The 19,300-nt window shown below is 53.8% G+C and overlaps 2 protein-coding genes across 14 annotated transcripts; both read right to left on the bottom strand.

Moving 5' to 3' along the window:
- Positions 1-76: 76 nt before the first annotated feature.
- On the bottom strand, positions 77-7,400 carry LOC142045289 (hydroxyacylglutathione hydrolase-like protein). 3 transcript variants are annotated; one of them, XM_075058611.1, is made up of 9 exons: positions 7,089-7,400; positions 6,260-6,334; positions 5,138-5,202; positions 4,941-5,058; positions 4,318-4,426; positions 4,027-4,130; positions 3,742-3,843; positions 3,577-3,656; positions 77-3,192 (listed from the first exon to the last, which is right to left on the bottom strand). In XM_075058611.1, exons 2-9 carry the CDS (start codon positions 6,323-6,325, stop codon positions 3,027-3,029), a joined length of 810 nt encoding a protein of 269 aa, XP_074914712.1. In that variant the 5' UTR covers positions 6,326-6,334; positions 7,089-7,400; the 3' UTR covers positions 77-3,026. The 3 variants fall into 3 exon arrangements, with proteins under 3 accessions (XP_074914712.1, XP_074914710.1, XP_074914711.1); XM_075058609.1 differs by lacking the exon at positions 7,089-7,400 and having other exon boundaries at positions 6,260-6,488; XM_075058610.1 differs by lacking the exon at positions 7,089-7,400 and having other exon boundaries at positions 3,577-3,653; positions 6,260-6,488.
- Positions 7,401-7,604: 204 nt separating this feature from the next.
- On the bottom strand, positions 7,605-19,257 carry HAGH (hydroxyacylglutathione hydrolase). Of its 11 annotated transcripts, none has more exons than XM_075058598.1 (12): positions 19,145-19,230; positions 18,580-18,621; positions 16,786-16,816; positions 15,471-15,657; positions 15,104-15,285; positions 14,561-14,625; positions 13,575-13,692; positions 12,368-12,476; positions 11,312-11,415; positions 10,736-10,837; positions 10,181-10,260; positions 7,605-9,656 (listed from the first exon to the last, which is right to left on the bottom strand). In XM_075058598.1, exons 5-12 carry the CDS (start codon positions 15,206-15,208, stop codon positions 9,557-9,559), a joined length of 783 nt encoding a protein of 260 aa, XP_074914699.1. In that variant the 5' UTR covers positions 15,209-15,285; positions 15,471-15,657; positions 16,786-16,816; positions 18,580-18,621; positions 19,145-19,230; the 3' UTR covers positions 7,605-9,556. The 11 variants fall into 11 exon arrangements, with proteins under 11 accessions (XP_074914699.1, XP_074914704.1, XP_074914701.1 ...); XM_075058603.1 differs by having other exon boundaries at positions 15,576-15,657; XM_075058600.1 differs by lacking the exon at positions 19,145-19,230 and adding an exon at positions 19,029-19,095.
- Between the last annotated feature and the right edge of the window lie 43 nt (positions 19,258-19,300).

The following is a 19,300-nucleotide window of genomic DNA, read 5'->3' as shown; positions in this document are numbered from 1 at the left end:
AGGCAAAGGCAGTAGTGGGAGGATGTGCAGCTGTACCTGAACTCAAGAGGAAGGGACACTGGCAGATGGGGAATCTCTCCTTGTGACTGCTGTAGCTGCAAGTAAATACGAACTTAAGAATCGCGTTATTGAATCACTTCAATATTTCTCCTTTTTCCAGTTACTGCTATGTGAGGAAGAAAGGACAGTGCAGAAAGTAAAGTGGACAAAAACTAAAAACATTGCTTTGTTCCTTCAGAGTCAGTACAAACAGATGGAGCTGGTTACTGCATCTAGCCCAGCTTGAAACCTTGCCCAGACCCTTGTCAAAGATAACCCTCACCCAGTTACTGCTGACCTTGAGCTTAGGGCTGTCAAAAAGCAAAGCTGCCCGACCTTGACCTGCCGCTTGTAACGGCTTCTCTGGCAGTACTTGCCTGTGTCCTTCTCAAAGCCTCTTCCAGTCTTTGTTAAAAGTAAGCCAACAGTGTAAAAGATGGGGTTTTTTAATGTTTTTAATTAAAAGCTTTACATTTTTCAGGTGTTGCAGATCAGTTAGTGAATTCACAGTGTTCATAAGGCAAGAATCTCCCATTGCTTCTCCCTCCCCACCCTATTCATTTTACAAGCAAGTTGGCAGTTTCAGGGAATGCCCTTTTCCATGCATAGATTTATAACACACAGTGTTATGCTAAACCATAAAATTTTTATCTACAGCAAGAGATACCACTGCTAATGTAGAGTCAGTCCAATACGCTGAAGTGCTGAGACCATAAACTCTGTACATCAGTGCAAAAGAAACACATTCTGTTTCTGTTGAGAACATGCACATCAGGCCAGAAGTGCACAAATAAATAAAGCTAAATTAGCTGTAGATTAAACAATTATGGGGGGGGGTGCCTACATTTTGTCTCTTCTCCAGTTACCAGGTTACCAACATGCACACCACTAAAGCCATCAGAGGACTCTGCGCCCAGAACATACCGAAACCTCAGCTGCTACAGACGCTCCCAGGTTTCTGTTCTTGCTGTGGTATCGAGAACAACTTGAATTTCTCCCAGCCTGCATGCTGGTGCTATCAACGTGAGCGAACTCGGCGCTAGTTCTGGAACCCTCCCTGAACACACACAGGTGCATCTCTGCTCCCAGTATAAATACACTGCCAGAGGAACACCCAGGTAACATCTATGAACTGTACCATCACATTTAAACTGAGTAATTTTGAGGCGGCAGTACCGAGGCAACTTGTGCAGCAGGATTAATTCTTCCCCTCCTGTGGGAGGGAGTAAATTCTAACACTATAACTTAACAAAGGGAAAAAAGAAAACCTTAGTCTAGTTTCTAGCAAAGCAATAAAGAGCCACAAACCAGGCTTCAGTGGTAACAGATGCAGTTCACAGTCCACGTGTGAAAGATCCTGAAGTCAACTCTTCCAGTGTTAGGAGCTATAAAATTTATAATCAGCGCTCTTTAAAATGAGAACATACGGTAAAGGATTACAGGACCCGCTCCTCTGCGTTTTCATTTGAACTACGCAGAATGGGTGTAAACTCAGCAACACTGAGACAGTCGCACATGCTCTGCGTGTTGAGGTAAAGAAGAAACCAGAAGTGTGTGCGACTGTCCCGCACGGAGTGACTTGCCCAAGCCCAGACCCTTCAGAGGGTTTTTCACAGCTATTTACAGAGCTACCATCAAGCCCTACTTTTTCCCCAAAAAAAGAAAACTACTTTGCTGGTTGGTAATGCACCTCCCCACCACGTGCAAATAAAAGCTTTGCACATTTCTGACTTAAATAAAATAAAATACAGTACTGATTTTGCACAAACTGAAGGGTGGAGGCTGCAAGCTGAAGAGGCTCAAGAGACCCAGCTGCTCCCTAGCTCTTGTTCTAAAGACAAGGCAACGTAAATATAAGTTTCAGCCAAGTGTTTTCCAATTCTTTATCTTGGGGGGTAAAAAAAAAAAAAAAAAAAAAAAGAGAGGGGCAATGGATGCATAGCAACACATTGTTGTTTGCTGCCTAAAAAACTGTCACACCTTGAAAAGTATTTTACAAAGCTGGGGGGTTAGAGCACGCTTTCCTCCAGGCCTGAACTCCACCTGAATGTACTCTGCACAGTTTCAGTGGTTTGGATGGCTCCCATGCATCAGTGACTGCGTTACAAATCCCTATGCAATTTTTCTACGTTGGCCTACTATAAAAATAGGGGGGAAAAAAGGGGAAAAAAAAAAATACCCAAACCCCACTGCAACAAGGGTTTCAGTTAGCCCAGGTCTGGAGCCAGGTAGGTACTGCTGAATGCCAACGAAAACACCAGTCCCCTTCCCGGCTTCTGCTCATGCATCCAAGTCCCCGCGCCTCATCTCTGCCAGCGGAGCCGGGCAGCTCCCTGCCTGCCCTCGGCCCGAGAAGGGCACAGGGACGGCTGGAGCGGAGCAGGCAGAGCCAGGAGGGCTTCCTTCCCCACCAGCCTGGCCAGGCAGGAGGTCAGCGGGCTGCTGCAAAGCTCTGCTCCAGCTGACTCTGCGGGAAGTGGGATGCAGCACCCAGGTCCGGCAGGATTGCAGGCAGGAGAGCCTTACGGCCTGATGGGTGCTGGCTGCTCCGTGGGGTACAGCACCACGGTCCCCACCTTTTCCGTATTCTCCCCTGGCTCCCGCAGGCGAAGGGCTGCAGGACCGGCGGCAGCTCCCGCACCCACCAACCTGAATGTTGTGAGCGTGGGTGTCCTCTCCTCCAAAACACCTCCTGACCAGCAGCAACCGCAGCCCAATGGCCTGGGGGGGCTTAACTGCTCGCTGAGGGCACCCAGGCGCTCCCTTCTCCCAGGGAACAGGCGCTCAGCAAAGCTCCCGTGGGCCAGGGGAGCCAGGCACGGCACTGGAGGGAGTGAAGCAGAGCAGCCTCAAAACAAGCAGGTTAAAAGACAGGAACTACTGCCGAGTCTTACGGGAGTTAAGTCAGAGCCAGACGGACGCAGCCCAGGGAGAAGGCCCCCACCACGATGGGGATGCTGCGTTTTGGGAGCCACCACCGTGGCCGCTCACTTCTTCTCGAGGAAGGGGCTGAAAAGTCCCCAGTCGAACGCAAGCATGGCCTGGGGATTGGGCCGCTCCTTGGGCTTCTTGAAGTTATCCTTCTCGGTGCGGAGGGTCCTCAGCACCTCCACCGGGTCCGTCTTGCCTGTGAACTTCTGCACGGGCTCCTCCCTGCAAGGAGACCAGCTCTGCTGTGACCGTGGGGGACGGGATGGGGACCCCCCTCCCTGCTGGGACCCCAGCACATGCTGGGATGGACAACAGGGGAGTCACATCCTTGTGCCCAGTGGCTGCTGGGGGGGGCACAGGGGGCTTGTCTGCGGGTACCCCGTGCTGGGCAGTGCCGGACCCCACGTCTGGGCACCTTCCCCTCCCTCAGGGCTTGGATTTCCCACTGGCTAATGAAGCCACGGGAGAAGGGGTGACGCTGGAGGGAAAAGGGGAGCAGAGTTTGGGGGCAGGACCAGCCAAGCTGGGGTCTGCCCACCCCCAGCTCAGTTCGGGGCTGACCCGCGGCAGGGCCCTCCGTACCCCCCAGGTACCGGCGCTGCTTACGTGACCCGCAGGAAGGGGTTGTAGAGGAACTCCTCCTGCAGTGTAGAGGGCACCGTGGGCAAGTCTTCATCATCCCGCTGCTGCCGAGGAACCAGACATGTCAAAAAGCCTGCTGGCACCCAATACCTCCTCTGCCCCTGCCCCGGCAGGGACGCAGCCACTTACTTTGGCCCATGCGAGTTTCTTCTTCACTATCTCATTCTCTGGTTCCACTTTCAAGGCAAACTTGAGGTTTCGGACGGTGCATTCGTGGCCGCAGAACACCTTCTGCAATGCCAGCGGGAAGCACCCGGCGTCACGCGTGCGCCTTGTGCCGGGTCCGACCCATCCCAGTCCCACTGCAGCCCCAGCCCCAGGGAGAGGCGTTCCTTCCCAAGCGGTGCCAACCTCAATCCCCCTCCCAATTTTGGGGTCCCTCCCCAGGCTGGGGCTGAGATGCGGGGCACTCACCGTCTCCTTCGGCAAAGCCCCCAGGATTTGGGTGAGGTTGGTGTACATCTGCTCCGCCGTCCCCTCGAAGAACTTCCCGCAGCCTCCCACGAACAGCGTGTCACCTGCAGGGAAAGGGGTCTGGGCACGGAAGGGACCCTGGGCCCACTCCCGAGGACGGGGTGCCAGGCGGGAGCCCCCAGGTGCTGGATTCACCCCACGAGCGCTGAGATTGGGGGAGACAGGCAGCAATCAGGCAGCACGCCCTGCGTCCCCGGTACCCATGGGGTGCGTGCCGGCAGGCTGGGATACCTGAGAAGAGAGCCGGAGCGTCCGGGGAGCCGTCCTCCCACATGAAGTAGCACATATGGCCCGAGGTGTGGCAGGGGGTGAAGAGGCATCTCACCCGGATGGCCCCAAACTGCGGGGAGAGAGGGTCAGGACCCCACTGGGGTCATCCCAGCCTCGACAAGCAGCCAGATCCCCCACAGACCTCCCCAAGCCCCACGGCATCGCCTGCCTGGAGCTCAGCAGGTCACCGACACGCCGGGGGACGGTGGTTTGGGCAAGTCCCTGGTTGCACGCGTCTGCTCCGACGGCATTCAGCAGCGGGGCCCCAGGAGAGGGTTGGGTCCCCCAGTGCAATCCTAAACCGGCTGGGAATGGGACGAGGTTTCTCCTCCAGTCCAGCGCTCCATCCCAGCCCCAAATCCACGGTGCCACATCTGCAACCATGCCAGGGCGTGGGAAGCCTGAGAGCACGGCCCTGGCCAGGCACCAACCCCGTTAGCTCCCGGCACGGTGCCGCACCGCTGGGGACCGCGCCATCGCCCAGCTCCGCTCCCCGCCGGTCCGACACCGCGCCAGCCACGGCCGCCCCGTGGGGCAGGATCTGTGCGCGGGGGCTGAGCTCCCACAGTCCTACGGCCACGCACCGTCAGCTCCTGGTCGTGGGTCACCTTGTGCGTCAGGGCCCCGATCCGCTCATCGGCGCCGTACACCCGCAGGCCGGGGCAGAGCCTCGCCAGCTCCTCGTTGCCCCTCGCGTGGTCCCTGCGTCAGCAGAAGAAGGAATGGGCACCCCATCCCGCACCGGGCACGGACACCCCCGGCTCGCGTCGGCAGCACTTACCAGTGGTGGTGGGTGGTGAGGACCGCTCTGAGCTCCACGTCCTCTTTCCTGACGATTTCCAGCAACTGAAACAGACCCAGAGCAGAAGGAATTGAGCGCGCAGAGAGGAGCCGACACACGCACCACGGCTGCGACGGCCGCACAGCGCAGCTGTGAACAGCCGGCGCCCGCTGTGCCCGTCCCAGCACAGGATCTGACCCTTACGGCACCGCTCTGCGGGCAAGAGACCCGGTTGGACCAGGGCAGAGAACAGAGTCAACAACAACTACTGAGCAATGAGAGGATGAGGGTGGGATGAAGGCTCAGCTCCCCACGGCCAACTTTGTCGTGCAGAGCGGAGCAGGCGGATGGGAACACGCTGTTCCCACGGGGACGGTGGCATTTTACGGCCGGTGCTTTCGCAGTAATAAGACGGGAGGTGCAGAACGGGCCGTGCACATGGCCACCGCCGCAGTGGGAGACGGTGGCCGTGCAACCCATCCCGGCTTCTCCGCTACGGCGAGGGGCCGAGCAGGGCTGCCAACCCCGCGGCTCAGCTGCCAGGAGGCTTTTAACGCCGACTTAAAATTCATCGCTAGTAACAAACCCTCTGGCTGCTCCTGATTACGTTCCTCAAAGAGGAAGGAAACGTCCGACTCAGCAGCAATAAACGCTTAAAAACCGCGACGGCGTTTGCACGATGTGCAGCAGCTGAGGGGGGCACAAAGGGGGTCACCAGTCAGGGGGACCGTGGGGGTCACGGTGGCGACGGGCGACCCTGGCCGCTGCCTTCCCTGCCTGCCTCCAGCGGCACGGCCGCAGGCCGACTCCTGGGAAACGGGACTTGATGTGGGAGACGCGCTCCAAAGCTCTATTTTGGGTTGTTCTTGCTTGTTTTGGGGTCTGAAAGGCTTCCAGGTCAGGTGTGAGGAGGGCTGGGGGGTATGGATAACCCCCCCCCCAGCACCCCGGGGTGGGTGGGTAGGAGCGGGGTCCCACAGATGCACCCCACTGCGCGCAAAGACCCCGCATGCCAACCCCACGCTGGGGCCACCGCCACGTCCCCCGAGTGGGACCCCGCAGCCCACCCGGGACATGGTGGGACTGCGTCCGCTCGGCACAGGGGGGGGAAGCACCTCTCACCCTTTTGGGGACAGCGGCGTCCACCGCGACGGCGTCCCGGGTGCTCTCCTCGATGACCAGGTACATGTAGTTGTCCTCCAGGACAGAAATCACCTTCACCTTCATGGTCCCCCACGAGCACCAGCCACGGGACACGGGTGGGGGGGGGGCCGGCCCCACGCAGCAAAACGCGGGGGGACGTCCCGGCCCCACACAGCAAAACAGGGGGACGGCCCGGTCCCCAGGCAGCCGCGGGGCGAGGACACGGGGGGGGTGCCGTCTCTCCCACCCCCCACTTCCCAGTCCCTCCGCGTCGCCCCCAGCGCGACCCTCGGTGGAGCCCACGCGTGACGCGGCCGGTACCTGCGGGCGGCCCCGCCCGGGGCCCCGGCGCGGCCCCTCCCCGCAGCGGGCGGGCGCGTCCCGCCCCCGCCGGTGCAGTGCGGGGCGGATCACGCTGCGTGGGGCGGAGTGACAGCCCGCACGGCCCCCAGTGCGCTGCGTGGGGGCTTCTTTCCTTCCTCTCCCCGCCCCCCCGCCCCGGTGCAATGCGGCTCCCGGAGCTGCCGGTGCAAGAGCAGGAGGGGTGAGACCCCCCGCAGCCCCACGGTGGGAGGCAGAGGGATGAAACAGCCCCTCGCCATTTCACCGTGGGTCCACGCGTCCACTTGCGGGGCCCCACGGCTGACCAGGTTGCGGTAGCCCAACCAGGAGGAAGGCTGGGGCACACGGCGTTCCCCCCCACCCCGCACCCCAAAACCGCAGCAAGTCGCAAAAACAGCCGCTTCTCCCACTGCCAACAATGGGAGGGATGAAGCTCTCCCCATCCTTGGGATGGGTCGGGGGGTACCTGCTCCCGCCAGGCGCTGGGAATGTCGGCGACACAAGATGGAACGGACGGACGAGTCCCGGGCACAGGAGGGGAGGTCCCGGGAAAGTCTCCTGCACACGCCAAACCAGAGCTCCAGGGACAGCCTCCGACCCACTCGAGCCCAAAAAGCACCGAAGGCGCAGGGCAGGCAGGAGCAGAGCCATGCTCCGGCTCCCTTCCCAGGTGGGCACAAGCCCTGGTTCAGGATTGACCGTGGTTCCCCCAAAATGCCGCTCGTGAAGGAGGGGATGGCGCTGGAAAGCGGGAAACAAGCACTGAGACGTGCTCCGTTCTTCTTTCAAAAAGAAAATACAGTTGTAACAAGACCTTGAATAAAGCCCCAGAGGATCCCAAAATGCCACCCGCACCCCCCCTAGGATTAGTTAGAAAGACCCTTCCAGTTGGTTGACTTCAATCGCTAGTACAAAACCAAAAAAAAATAAATAAAATTGTGAGATAAAGAAACCCCCTTCTTCCAGAGCGCCCCGCCAATGCTCGGTTTACAGCTGTTATTTATTTGCTCATTTATCAAACAGCCATCAGTACAGTCATGCTCCCTTGTAGCAGCACAGCATTCAAGTTAAGGAGGCAGTAAAGTTTTAGGTACCACTTTTTTTTTCTGAACTACATAAAATTTACCTTTTTAAAGCAAATAAAGAAATGGTGCTACACCAAATCCCGCTCATACACTGCCATTCAGCGTGTTGGTTGGAACAGCAGACCACAGTTACAGCAGTGACACCCCCGTGGTTATGGACTCCATCGTGGCATTACCAACATGCACTGGGGAGAGGGGGAGAAACTGGAACCAAAATCGTTTGAATCTTTCCTTAGTTTCAGCTGCAAAACATTTGTTTGAAAATCTCTTGTACTTGAGCAGATCTACAGTACGCAGCTGAGACCAAGAAACAAGGAGGGAAATATTAGGAGAAAGATGCATTAAAGACACAGATGCCTACCACCCTTCACTCCATCTCTTTTGTTTAAAGACCAAGCTGGAGGATGGGAAGTGCAGGAGGGGGGTGACCCACTCACGGAAAATCTGGATTTATTTTCCCCCAAAGTTTATCCCATTCATCCACTTCGACACACTATTCCTGTGTCAGAAAAACAGCCCAAGGGGAAGTTCCCTCCCTGCAGTTTTCAAGCTGGCTGCCATCAGGGGTCATACAGCACTAGTCCAAGAACAGAGATGGCTTTTAAGCCCCACGGACCAGCCAAGGAAAAGAAACATGCCAGGCTAATGGGGTTTCTCCGGGGGTCTGAGATCCGAGCCCTGTTTAAATCTGGCAATACGTGGACACCCTCACCATTTGTAACATCACCTCTGTGGCTTTTCTAGCAGAGAGGCTGGACCAGGCAGGGGCTGCAGGGCAGGTGATCGACCCCAGCAGCACACAGTACCCGCTATAAGTCAGGCCCGTAAGCTGGAGTCTCCCAGGCCCAGCACGGCTACAGCCAGTGCTCACCAGAACAGTCGCTGTCTCGCTGGGGAACAGCGCCTGGCTAATAAATGCTCCTTTGCCACGTTACTCACAGCAAGGTACAAAGCCGCTGTTCTGGCTATCGGCAGCAAGGCATCTGTTGGAGGATCTGTTAGACACGCAGTTAGTCACTAGGTAAGTTCTTCTCAGGATTTTGAACCAGCAGACAAATCCCTTCTTCGTTTGTGTGGTACTAATACAAGTTAACATACAGCTCACACTTAAGAGCAGTAAGCCAGTACATGCAAACGGGCTTAAGTTAAGAGAGAAAGGGTATAAGCAACAGTGCAATCTCTAAGCCAGCATGCTGCCTGGAAAAGTTACTGCAGTCCATGACAGGGAAGGTCAGAGAGAAGAGAAAAGGCAGACAGTCCCTGTGTACCATTCCCAGGGCCAGACCACCCTGCGTATTTCACAAACTAAGCCCTGAACTGGCAGTGGCAGAGCAGGTCTGTCCCTGAGAACTGGTTTTAGTGGAGCCAGAAGCAACAGACTCAGAAGTGCTTGTTTAAGTAGCAGCATGGACAAAAAGTTCAAATCTTCAGCTGGCAACGTAGTTACTGCATTTTGTCTCTGTTTTAAATGAAGATATCTCAGGCCCCAGTCCCACTGTCTGCATTCATGTCAGGCTCCTACAAAAGTGACAAGAGCCTTTTCCTAGACCTCAAGGTTTGACCCTTCCCCACCCCAGGCTCTGAGCCATGTACCGACACTTGTAAAATGATCTGCATGTGACATGTGACAGTTTGAGAGCCAGCAATAGAAGGATAAATATTCTTCATCATAATATAAATATGCTGTAGAACATCTCAACAAGGACAAAGTGCTTTTTTTTTCCTTAATTAAAACAAAATAAAAACCTAAATATGACTGTCTCAACCACAACAGAAGGTTCAACTCCTAAAACATCTGAATAGTCTAAATTACACTTAAACTGACATTAAAGTGATCCAGGCAGAGTGCTCAATCCTTCGGGACTCGGAAGTTATCCTTCTCTTTTCTGATGGCCCCCATTGTTCGGATGGGGTCGGTCTCCCCTGCATGCTGCTGAACCGTCTTCTCCCTACCAGGAGGGAACACCAGGGACAGCAAATGCAAAGACTGAAAGATAAAAATCTTATATATGAAGTCACTACTATCATGTTTCGCCTGCATCAAGGGGAAATGTTATACTTGAAGATCAAAGACTCAGGGCTTTGGCACAGGCTTATCACCTCCCTTGGTTTAAACGCTCATTGGCAAGAGGAAATTGCAAACACTCTTACTCCTTGAACAGCATCTTTTGCTGTGCCTGTCTGCCAAACTCTGCTTGATGAAGGAACGTAATTACACAATGAAGCTTGTTCTGTCTCCTGAATCAGGGACTTCAGCACTGGCAAAGATGCTCACCACAACCCTTCAAGTTTCACTGCGGCAAGCTTCTGCTAGGACAGCGAGTATATTTTAAGAGTCTTGAAGGCCTCAGAACAGGAATATGCGAGGCAGGAGAGCAATCCCCACTTACAGCTCTTTCTTTGGAGACCTCCTCCTTCCCACATCCCCCCTCCAAACACAAGGATCACTCCCACACCCACATCTCCTCCATACCTCACTCGCATGAAGGGGTTGTACATAAACTCTTCTGCAATGGTGGAAGGTATGGTTGGCTCACCACTGTCATACTTTGCCTGTAACAAGGGAGAGATTTCTGCTTAATGAGGAATGTTTTGGTGAACAAGAAACATCCTATATATGAACCATGCAGGCTTAGTGCTGCACCTAACTGCCTGAGCTCTCCTCAGGGCAGGCCCTTCCCAGGGCCATGCACACAGCCAGACAGACAAGCAGTGAGGCACACACATAGAGACTTGGGACAGAGCTGACCCTCCCAGACAGACGTGGACATCAGCCTGTAATTATACCAAGAAGTTTCCAGGGAGGGTCACATCTCCGCCAGGCAGCAAACCGTCTTCTCTGGGCCACACACAAACCATGCTCCCCAACACGTCGCTCCCCTGGATGCACAACATATTGTGGCTTCTGACTCTTAACTCCCTTCCCTCAGCCTCTTTCTCCCCAAAGCTGTCTTCTCTCCTCTACCTTCTCAGAGAGGCTCTGCCTCCATGAAAGCATCAAGTCTAGCCAAAGGATGAACCAGCTTACCTTGGCCCAAGCAAGCTTTTCCTGGATAGCGACATTATTGGGTTCAACGTGTCGAGCAAACTTGAGATTGTTGATTGTGTATTCGTGACCGCAGTAAACTTTCTAGGAAGAGAAAGGAAGAGTGACACCGGGTAACTCTGAAGGTACAAAGGTAGAGTGTCAGGTACCATCATCGATGTTATGGTACAGCAGGAACAACAGAGTCAGCCCTCCAGGACACACGACACTCTCCGCCGGAGACATGCACAGGAGCAGTGCCAGGAGTTATCAGCCAGTACTATCTGCCAAATTAAGGGCAAGCCTCATGAAAGAGCCCAGGCATCCCAGCTCGCTAGCCTTTAATAAGCAGCCCCTACTCTTTTCTCACAAAGCACAAACGTATTTGGGGCAGGTATTTCCTTCCCAGATGACTCCAGCAATTCAGCATCAAAGACAATTCCTGATGTAAGCATTCATTCCTTCAACACATGAGAAATTCTCTCTTTGCACAACAGTATTATTAGGAAGATAGTTTCTTTGATGTCTGTAGTAGTTTCTGGCTGGTTAACTTACTAGCACAAAAGGAGAGGCTCATACCGTTTTGGGGTCCAAGCTGCCCAAAATCTCAATCAGCGCTCTGTACATTTCCTCCGGGGTTCCCTCGAAGAATTTTCCACAACCAGCCACAAAGAGCGTGTCACCTGCAAGGGAGGCGTGACACGGCATCAGGACCAGACAAGTCTCCTCACACCAAAGCGTGAGCACACGGTCCCCGAGGGCTCAGTCCTGCCATTGCTGTCCTGGCTGCAGCTCAGCAGAGTGCACAGAGAGCGCCAGGCTACACTGCTGCCCCATACGGGCTCAGTGCTACATAAACCCACGCGGCAAATGCAACTTCTAATTGCAGGAAACCCCACAGCCTCACCAGGCAAACCATGCCAGCACTTCCCTACCTGTGGGCAGTCTGCTGTCCCCTCTTGTCCTTTCTAGAGTGGACAAGGAACACTTGTTCTCTTTGCTATGAAGTTCAACAAAGATGAGTCGCCTCTGCATTTTCTCCCCAGTGCTCCCTAAAATCTTGCTTAAGCCGTTACTTCTTCCATGCAGCAGCTGGTGAAAGCTCTGGAGAATGCCCATCAGGAGAGGGATGACATGGCAGTCTGGGGAGACTGGGCACAGTCTCAGGGAAGGGGGAACCCTACTCTCCAAAACAGGATCCAGAACCTGGCTACCAGAGATGGAGCACCAGCCCTCTCTTACTCTCTTATTTTCTCTTCTCTCAGTTTTGTTACAGACATGAGTACAGATATATGGAAAAGCAACAAGTTTTGGTATCAGACACAGTTTGGCCTGAGACAGCAAACCAACAGCTCTTGTTTCAAGGAAGAAAATGCTAGATATGTAGGACTCCTCCAGGGATCGCTCTTGATGTTGCTTGCAGGGTGTCCAGCAATGGCTTACAAACCCAGAGGGGTTTCACCAGCTTCATCTACAATTGCTACTTGGTAGCACTTGGTAAGGGGGCAAGATGTGGATGTTAACCAGCTGCAGTAAGGAATGAATGCACATCCAGAGTCAGGAGCACACAGGCAGAGGGGTAGCTTATTCCTTTGCAACACAGACTGCCGGCGATGTAACCTCGCAACTCCTCACCTGTAAAAACAGCAGGTGGCTCGGAGCTATTTGGCTTAGTCACATAATAACAGATGTGTCCAGAAGTGTGACACGGCGTACAGAGGCATTTCACATTAAGAGATCCCACCTGAGAAGAAGGCAGAAGACTAGAGCTTAAGCTACTGTTTGCTAGCATTTGTATGGTTAGAAAAGAATTGCAACTATTACAATGGTCTAGTAGTCCTACAGGCAAATTCTCACACAGCTGGCCAGTAAACATCAGCTCTGCTCCTGCGAGAGTCCAGCAAGAGGGTTTTATGGCAGGGACTTGGAAGGGAGCTGTTTCCTCCTAGCAGGTGTTGTGACAAAGAGAACCACCAGATTCTTTCATTTACATGCAGAGTGACTCAGCGTCTGGTTGGCAGCAAGAGCAAACAGATCCAGAGCAACACAAAATCCTAAACAAAGTTAATCAAGTGTAAAAAGCTCCAAACTAAAATGAAGCTGAAGGGAAGAAGTGGATGACACTCACAAAAAGGGAAGGATTAAACACATTCATGAGGCCAAGGGGATGTTTCCCCCACAGCCCTGATTTGCACACCTTCCCATGTATTTCTGTTCTCCCTTCTTTGCTGCTCTCCCCCCCCCCGCAAAGGTGCACTGCAGGACTAGCAGTGATATTCATACCAGCCTGCACATTTCACAGCAGTTTATGTCATCTGCCAGTTCATCTGTAAACAAACAGCTAGGTACCAACAAGGTTTGCTGCTTTAGCTCTGGAAAAGCAATGCAGACAGCTAGCGCTGCTGGCCCACTTTCTCTTCACCCTGTATTCCAGCCTTCGTTCAGAGAGGACCACTTGCATTTGTTTGGTGCTAACTAGGCTCTAAGCAGAGCACAAGCCCTGTCCTCCCACACGTCTGTCCTGACCACCCCAGTTAAGGTAGCTGTCAAGGAGCACATGGACACCCAGCATGCCCCAGGCAACGCAGGTGTCTGAGCCATGCCAATGTTCTCATCAATGAAGAAGTACCACCGGCCAAAACAAGACAGAGGGGTTATGGTTCACAGGGCTGGAAAAGGGTGAAAGCTGTACTTAAACTATCAACTACATCCAAGAGACGTTAAAAGGTAAAAGAGCTGTGACCACAATATTAACTCAAGTTGGACCACACCAGTCCAGCTCTAGAGCTGTGACACAAACGGGAGATGCCCCCAACCAAGTCCTGCAGCTCACTCCCTTTACCTTGAGTGATGTAAGGTGAGACACTTTCTGTGTCAGTGCTCCAACTCTGCTGTCTCCCCCATACACACGCAACCCCGTCTCCATCTTTACAAGCTTCTCATTTCCTCCAGCATGGTCCCTGCAAAGTCAGAAAAATGGTTTGGGCAGAGGTGAAGACAAATTTATCGTAACTCATATTGCAATGGTAACCTCAAGGTGATCATTTCTGATCAACTAGTGTCCCAGTCTCTAACACTGTCCTCATATCAAAGGATATGCCACACCAACACAAGTGGAGACAATTTCTCCTGTAACTAGGGCAGTGAGAGGGAGGAACAACCCCCCACAGGTTTATACCTAGCTGGGAAACACCAGCCTTAGGGGCTCATGGTCAACTCTCCAGTAACTAGGGCAGGAAGAGATTGGGATAACTGGGATATGTGTAATTCAGTGTCCCACAAGACACCATGGAGATGTCCAAACAGCTCAGCATTCGCTTGTGGTGCTGATCCTGGCAGATCAGGGCTGGCTCTCCAGCCACAGAGATGGCTCCACTATGACCCACAGGAGAGGTTACTCAGGTTCAGCACTGCAAAACTGCTAGAGCGGAACATTCATCTTTATGTCCCTGGCAGAGTTAATCTGCAACGCAGGTAATCCTCCCACAAGTGCTGACTGTGAGTAGCATGCCTTACAGGCATGTCCTAGCACTTCAGTGTGAGCGTGGTCCCTCCCACACTCCACAGCTACCTTCACATGCATTTATTCACTGCCCACCTGGAAGAAGTCAGCATTTTAAAGGTTAAAGGCACTGACCCACTGAGCTTGCAGTCTAGACAACGCATCTGGTCATAGCAAGCCCAATGGAACACTTCCTGAGCTCTGATCTTTCTTCTCACATCTAAGCCCCTGCTTAGAGAAGACCAACTTGATCCAGAAAAGCAACAATTCTTGACTGCTGGTGTTTATGCAGAGGGAAGAGAGATCCCACTAGAGCAGATAGTTACCAGTGATGATGTGTGGTCAGGACGGTGGTCAGCTTCACGCCATGCTTTTTGACTGCATCCAAAACCTGCAGGCACAGGGCACAGCAAGAGCATTACAACTTACGTGAAATGACTTAACAGCACACCTGGTGCCTGGTGTAACCTGGACACAACTGCTCCAAGGTTTGAGAGCACCACACCAACAACTCTGCAGAGAGCTCATCCTTTGCCAAGTTGTAGTTACAGGTCAGGACACACGGTCTCTGATCCAGCTAGCCATGACTGAGCCCTCAGTCCCATTTCCTCTTTCCTGCACTACATCAAACTAAGGGCAAAAACCAAAATCAGGTCAATAACCCTTGAAGTCAGGGACAAGCTGCCTGAGCCCAGAAGCAGACTGCCTGTGAAGTCCTGCCCGTACCTATGCATGGCCAGTATTTCCTGCCTTTCCCCCACGCCTGAGTCAGCGTATGACTAATTCTCTCGTGGATGTGGCAACCTGGAAGGATCTCCCAGACCCGCAGCAGCGAGCACCCTGCTCACAAGGGCAGCAGACAGCATTACCTTCTGGGGCTGCACAGGATCAACTATGGCAGCCTCCTTCGTTTCCTCATCAATGAGGAGGTACATGTAGTTGTCTGTGAGGGCTGGGAGTAATTCCACCTTCATGTCGGCTTGTGTGACCGTCTTTGACTTCCTCCGCTCGTGCTCCGTGTGCAGGAAGACAGCTCGCAGCTGTGCTGGACCTGGGGACCACAAAACAGTCAAACCTCAGGTTAGCCTAGGGAGGGGAACAAGTGGGACAGAACACAGCAGGTCCCCCAGCCCATGGCCCCAGAGAAGGAAGGGTATGGACAGCCCAACATGCCTCCTTCAGAGGAAGAGGAAAGAGGCCACCATGGGACAAAGCCTTAGTGCCTGGCTGTGTCACCTTGTGTCCCACAGCACGGGAGGCTCTTGGTGCCCTGCAGCTGCGCTGAAGAGGGACAGGACACTTTGCTCCCAGAGATGTGCTCATGCAGGGAAAGCGCTGTACCTTGATTGGAGAGAAGATTTCAAGGGGCAGGAAAGCAGAACAGAGAGGGAACAGCTGGACAAAGGTCAGCCTGGGACAGTGACTTTGCAAAAAAAGCACAAAAGGCCATGTTACAGCCAAAAAACAAAAAAGGAGGCAAAAAAAAAAGAAAAATACAGAAATACACACACTGCTACAACAGAAACATCTGGTTTGTTACTTGGGGAAATCGCATCCTGCACAGTGCATAAAGACAGGTTCTCTGCATGGAAGGCAAGGCTCCCCACCTGGCCAGGTACCAGGCGCGCACTGTGGGCAGGTTCCTTACTCGCAGGCTACCTTGATGCAACAGCAGTGCTTCCCCCTATTTGCTTTTGGTTAAATGTTTAATCAGATCCAAGAAGAAAATCTCATTCCAGATGTAAATAACCCGGGCTCCACTGTTCAACTCACAGATACGCAGTTCTTAAAGAAACAACCAAGCCCTAAGAGGCTCTGCCATAAAAAAAAGGAAAGGAAACAAAGAAGACAAGGTCTTCCATTGCTGAGGCACTGCAATTCAGGCCTGGGTCCATAAACGTGCAGGGAAAGAAGCATCAGTCTCTGCAAGTCAGAAATCAGTTGCTTTAACGTCCAAGGCCATCGCATGCCACTGAACGTGACTGCGTTGGTCTGAACCGTGCTGGCTCAGCCGCTGTTTCATTTTGCACCACTGACTCTCTCCCTAAGGCTCCCGACGCTCAGTGCTTGGTCACCTTCACCAGTGCCAAAGGGAGGGGTCACCATGCTCCTAATCAACCTGCTCCAGTCTCCCAAAACAGGTCAGTCGTGCCCACGCCTGATAAGAGCCTGCTTTAGAGAGAAGAGGCCCCACAGACTGGCTCCAGCCAACATGGACAGCCCCCACCCTGCAGCTCCACAGACCGACGGGGCCAACAAGGCTGCAAAATCCCATTCCAAGTTCTGACTGGGGCATGCAGCTGCTGCTGCACACCCAGTGCCAGGGCAGCGGGACCTGTAAGGCCCCTCTGGTACAACTGTCCTGCCCAGAACTTTTTCCCCCGCTTCTACCTCCACCATCTCACTTGCTTATGAGGGAAGGGAGGTAAGGAGGGGAGATGGTAGTAAAATTAAACACAGTGCTGCAAAGAAAACCCCAAGGCATGACAGTGTAGGCATGCACTGGGTATTTGACTGTGAAGGCATGTATTATTGAGGAAAGTATCCATACCTGCCAAGTGTTCCTCTGGAGCAGAAGAGTCCTTTCAAAAAAAGAACAAAACAAAACAAAACCCTTACTACTCCTTGATAGGGAAAAAGAAAAAAAAAGTCAATTGCTCTTTAACTGCTCCCTAACATGAAGCACTTTTGGATGCTATCAGTCACAAGAGCTATATATACTGCATGTTTGTTTGCATACTAGACACTAACTGGAAGAAAAAAACAAAAAAAACAAACAAAAGAAAACACAGCCTTAACTTCAAGTCAAAGGAATTATTCACATACTTAAAATGCTTTCTTCCTATGAACCATTTCTAACCTTGGCCATGATCCCAAAGTCTCTTTGCATGTTTAATTCACAATTCTTACAAAACAAACAAGCTACACCACATAAGGAAACGTTTTCTAAAATGTAATTTAAACAAAGGAATGAGAAAACATTCACGAAGTATGAAATTCATTCTGAATTCCCATCTGCAGCTAAGCTGCACCTTTCCAGCCTGCCCACTCGGCGAGCAGACCAGAAGCGCTCTCACGCACGCCCAGCGCTGCTCTTACGAGAAGGGCGTTCTCAGCCCCAGTTGTGCTCAGAGAAGTTCCCCAGGCAATAGGTAACCCCTGCCCTGGCCCAGCACTAACACAGATCGTTTCAGGATCACTGTAACGCATGCTGGTCTGCTCCAAAATTAATGCCCAATGACTTCATTTTTGCTCAGTTTTGTAACGCATCCCTCCCGACTTCATGCCTGAAGCAGAGAGGACTGGGGAGAGCAGAACACCAGCAGCCTTTGAATCACACGCTTCGGCTTTCTGGAAGGGTTTGTTAGTGCAGTTTGAGTCGCCAAGAGGAAAGGGTTCACAGATGGGAAGCGTTAACATTATCACATAAATGCATACATGCTGGAGTCTGAAGGCAAGCAGGCAGCAGCACAGTGTAAAAAAGGTTTTCTCAGAAAACGGGTGCTTCATACATTTTCTCCATAGCATTTTGTTTTACTCTTTTTATTACAGAAAAGTGGAAAATTCCTATTTCCAACATGGCTGTCACTCAAAAATGACTGCACGCACATAGCCAGATGAACATCCCTGCATTGCCTCATAAGAAACACTACATTCACTTTTTACATACTCTGCACGCAGATATTTTATGGATACCCAGCGAGTTTGTGGCTCCACACAATACCAAGTGAGTTGGTCCACAAACCCAGGGCAACACCCACTCCCACTCGACTTGCCCACCTGGCACATGCTGCCGGCAGCACAGCTGGCTCCAGCCAGCGTGGGCAGGGCACGCACCCACCCACTGGTGGAGCAAAGCCCGCGTGGAAAGTGCAGCACCCACCCTGCAACCTGGGGAGCTCAGGAGCTGCTGGTTACTGGGTTTCACATACTTGTTCCCAAGATAGCATCAGGGTTTCCAAGTCTGGCAGTTAACTCCAGCGGATTCTCGCTCATTTAGGCCAGGTCTTAAAACGGGAGTGATGCAAAGGCCTCTGGAAAGAATCCCCAGAGACGCTGTGAAACTAAAGCCCAAGCTCTAGTTCAAGGAGATGCTTTCAGAACTTAGGCCCTAAATTTAAATGCAGAGCTTAGACAGTTTTGGTTTTGGTTTTTTGTTTACCTTGCCAATAAAGTCTGCCATTCACCAAATCCAGCTTAAACGCCAGCCCCAGTCCCCCAAGCCCTCCTCCCAGAGCAATAACGAGCGCGTTAGCAGCCCGAAACCACCGCAGGAGCCTCCCTGGTGGGTTATCGAAGCGAAAAGCCACCGACAGAGACAGGCTCCAGCTGAGCAGATACTGACCTACTTGGGGCTGTGAGTCAGCTTAAAAACCTCGGCACAACCCTGAGCCGGGAAACGAGAAGAGAAAAACCACGATCAAACTTCCGAGCTTGCCGGGGGACCCGCTGCCAGGCGGGCTGAGCCCCAGAGCCGGCCACTCACGGCCGGGTGCCTGCAGCCGCCCAGCTCCCTGCGGGTCCCGGCTGTACGGGGGCACAGCGCAGCCCCCTCCCCGGTCCCTGCTGCAAGGGAGGGAGGGGACGACATCGCACGTCCCCTCCGCCCCGCTACCGGCTGCAAGGAGGTCACCGCACAGACCCCGGCCCCGCTGCAGGGGGGACATCCCACCGCTCCCCACGCCCCGGCCCCCCCCGCCGCCCCGCGGCCCGGCCGCCCCGGAGGCGCTGCCCGGCCCGGCGGGTCCTACCGGGGCGCATCCCCGGACAAACCGCACCGCCCTCCCCACGTACCGGCTCGGAGCAGGGCCCCAGCTCCCAGGGCCACCAGGGCGGTGCCGAGGCCCCGCCAGCCCCCGCCGAGCATGGTGCGCCGCGCCCCGCCCGGTGCCCAGGCCCGGCCCGGTTACCTTTGCTCCCCGCCCTGCGGCCGGCCCCGGGGAGGCGGGCGGCAGCCGGCACGGCCCCGGCCCCGGCCCCGGCCCCGGCCCGGCGTGCGGCGGGGGCGGCGCTGCGCCCGGCCGGCCCCCTCCTTCCCTCCCCGCTGCCGCTCGGCACGCCCGGGC

This window comes from Buteo buteo, chromosome 27 (assembly GCF_964188355.1).
Source record: "Buteo buteo chromosome 27, bButBut1.hap1.1, whole genome shotgun sequence".
NCBI lineage: Eukaryota > Metazoa > Chordata > Aves > Accipitriformes > Accipitridae > Buteo > Buteo buteo.
Note: the sequence above shows the minus strand (reverse complement) of the source record. Positions and strands in the feature narration are given on the sequence as shown.

What these genes read in the sequence shown, in the direction of transcription:
- LOC142045289 (XM_075058609.1), bottom strand. Translation starts at nt 6,364, where the DNA reads ATGAAGGTGAAGGTGATTTCTGTCCTGGAGGACAACTACATGTACCTG. An exon ending in CTCACCACCCACCACCACTG is followed by an intron (nt 5,059 to 5,137) that starts GTAAGTGCTGCC and finishes CTGCTGACGCAG; the next exon opens with GGACCACGCGAGGGGCAACG. An exon ending in AACCCCTTCCTGCGGGTCAC is followed by an intron (nt 3,193 to 3,576) that starts GTAAGCAGCGCC and finishes GTCTCCTTGCAG; the next exon opens with GGAGGAGCCCGTGCAGAAGT.
- HAGH (XM_075058597.1), bottom strand. Translation starts at nt 19,101, where the DNA reads ATGCTCGGCGGGGGCTGGCGGGGCCTCGGCACCGCCCTGGTGGCCCTG. An exon ending in CTGACCACACATCATCACTG is followed by an intron (nt 13,693 to 14,560) that starts GTAACTATCTGC and finishes CTGACTTTGCAG; the next exon opens with GGACCATGCTGGAGGAAATG. An exon ending in AACCCCTTCATGCGAGTGAG is followed by an intron (nt 9,657 to 10,180) that starts GTATGGAGGAGA and finishes CCCTCCTGGTAG; the next exon opens with GGAGAAGACGGTTCAGCAGC.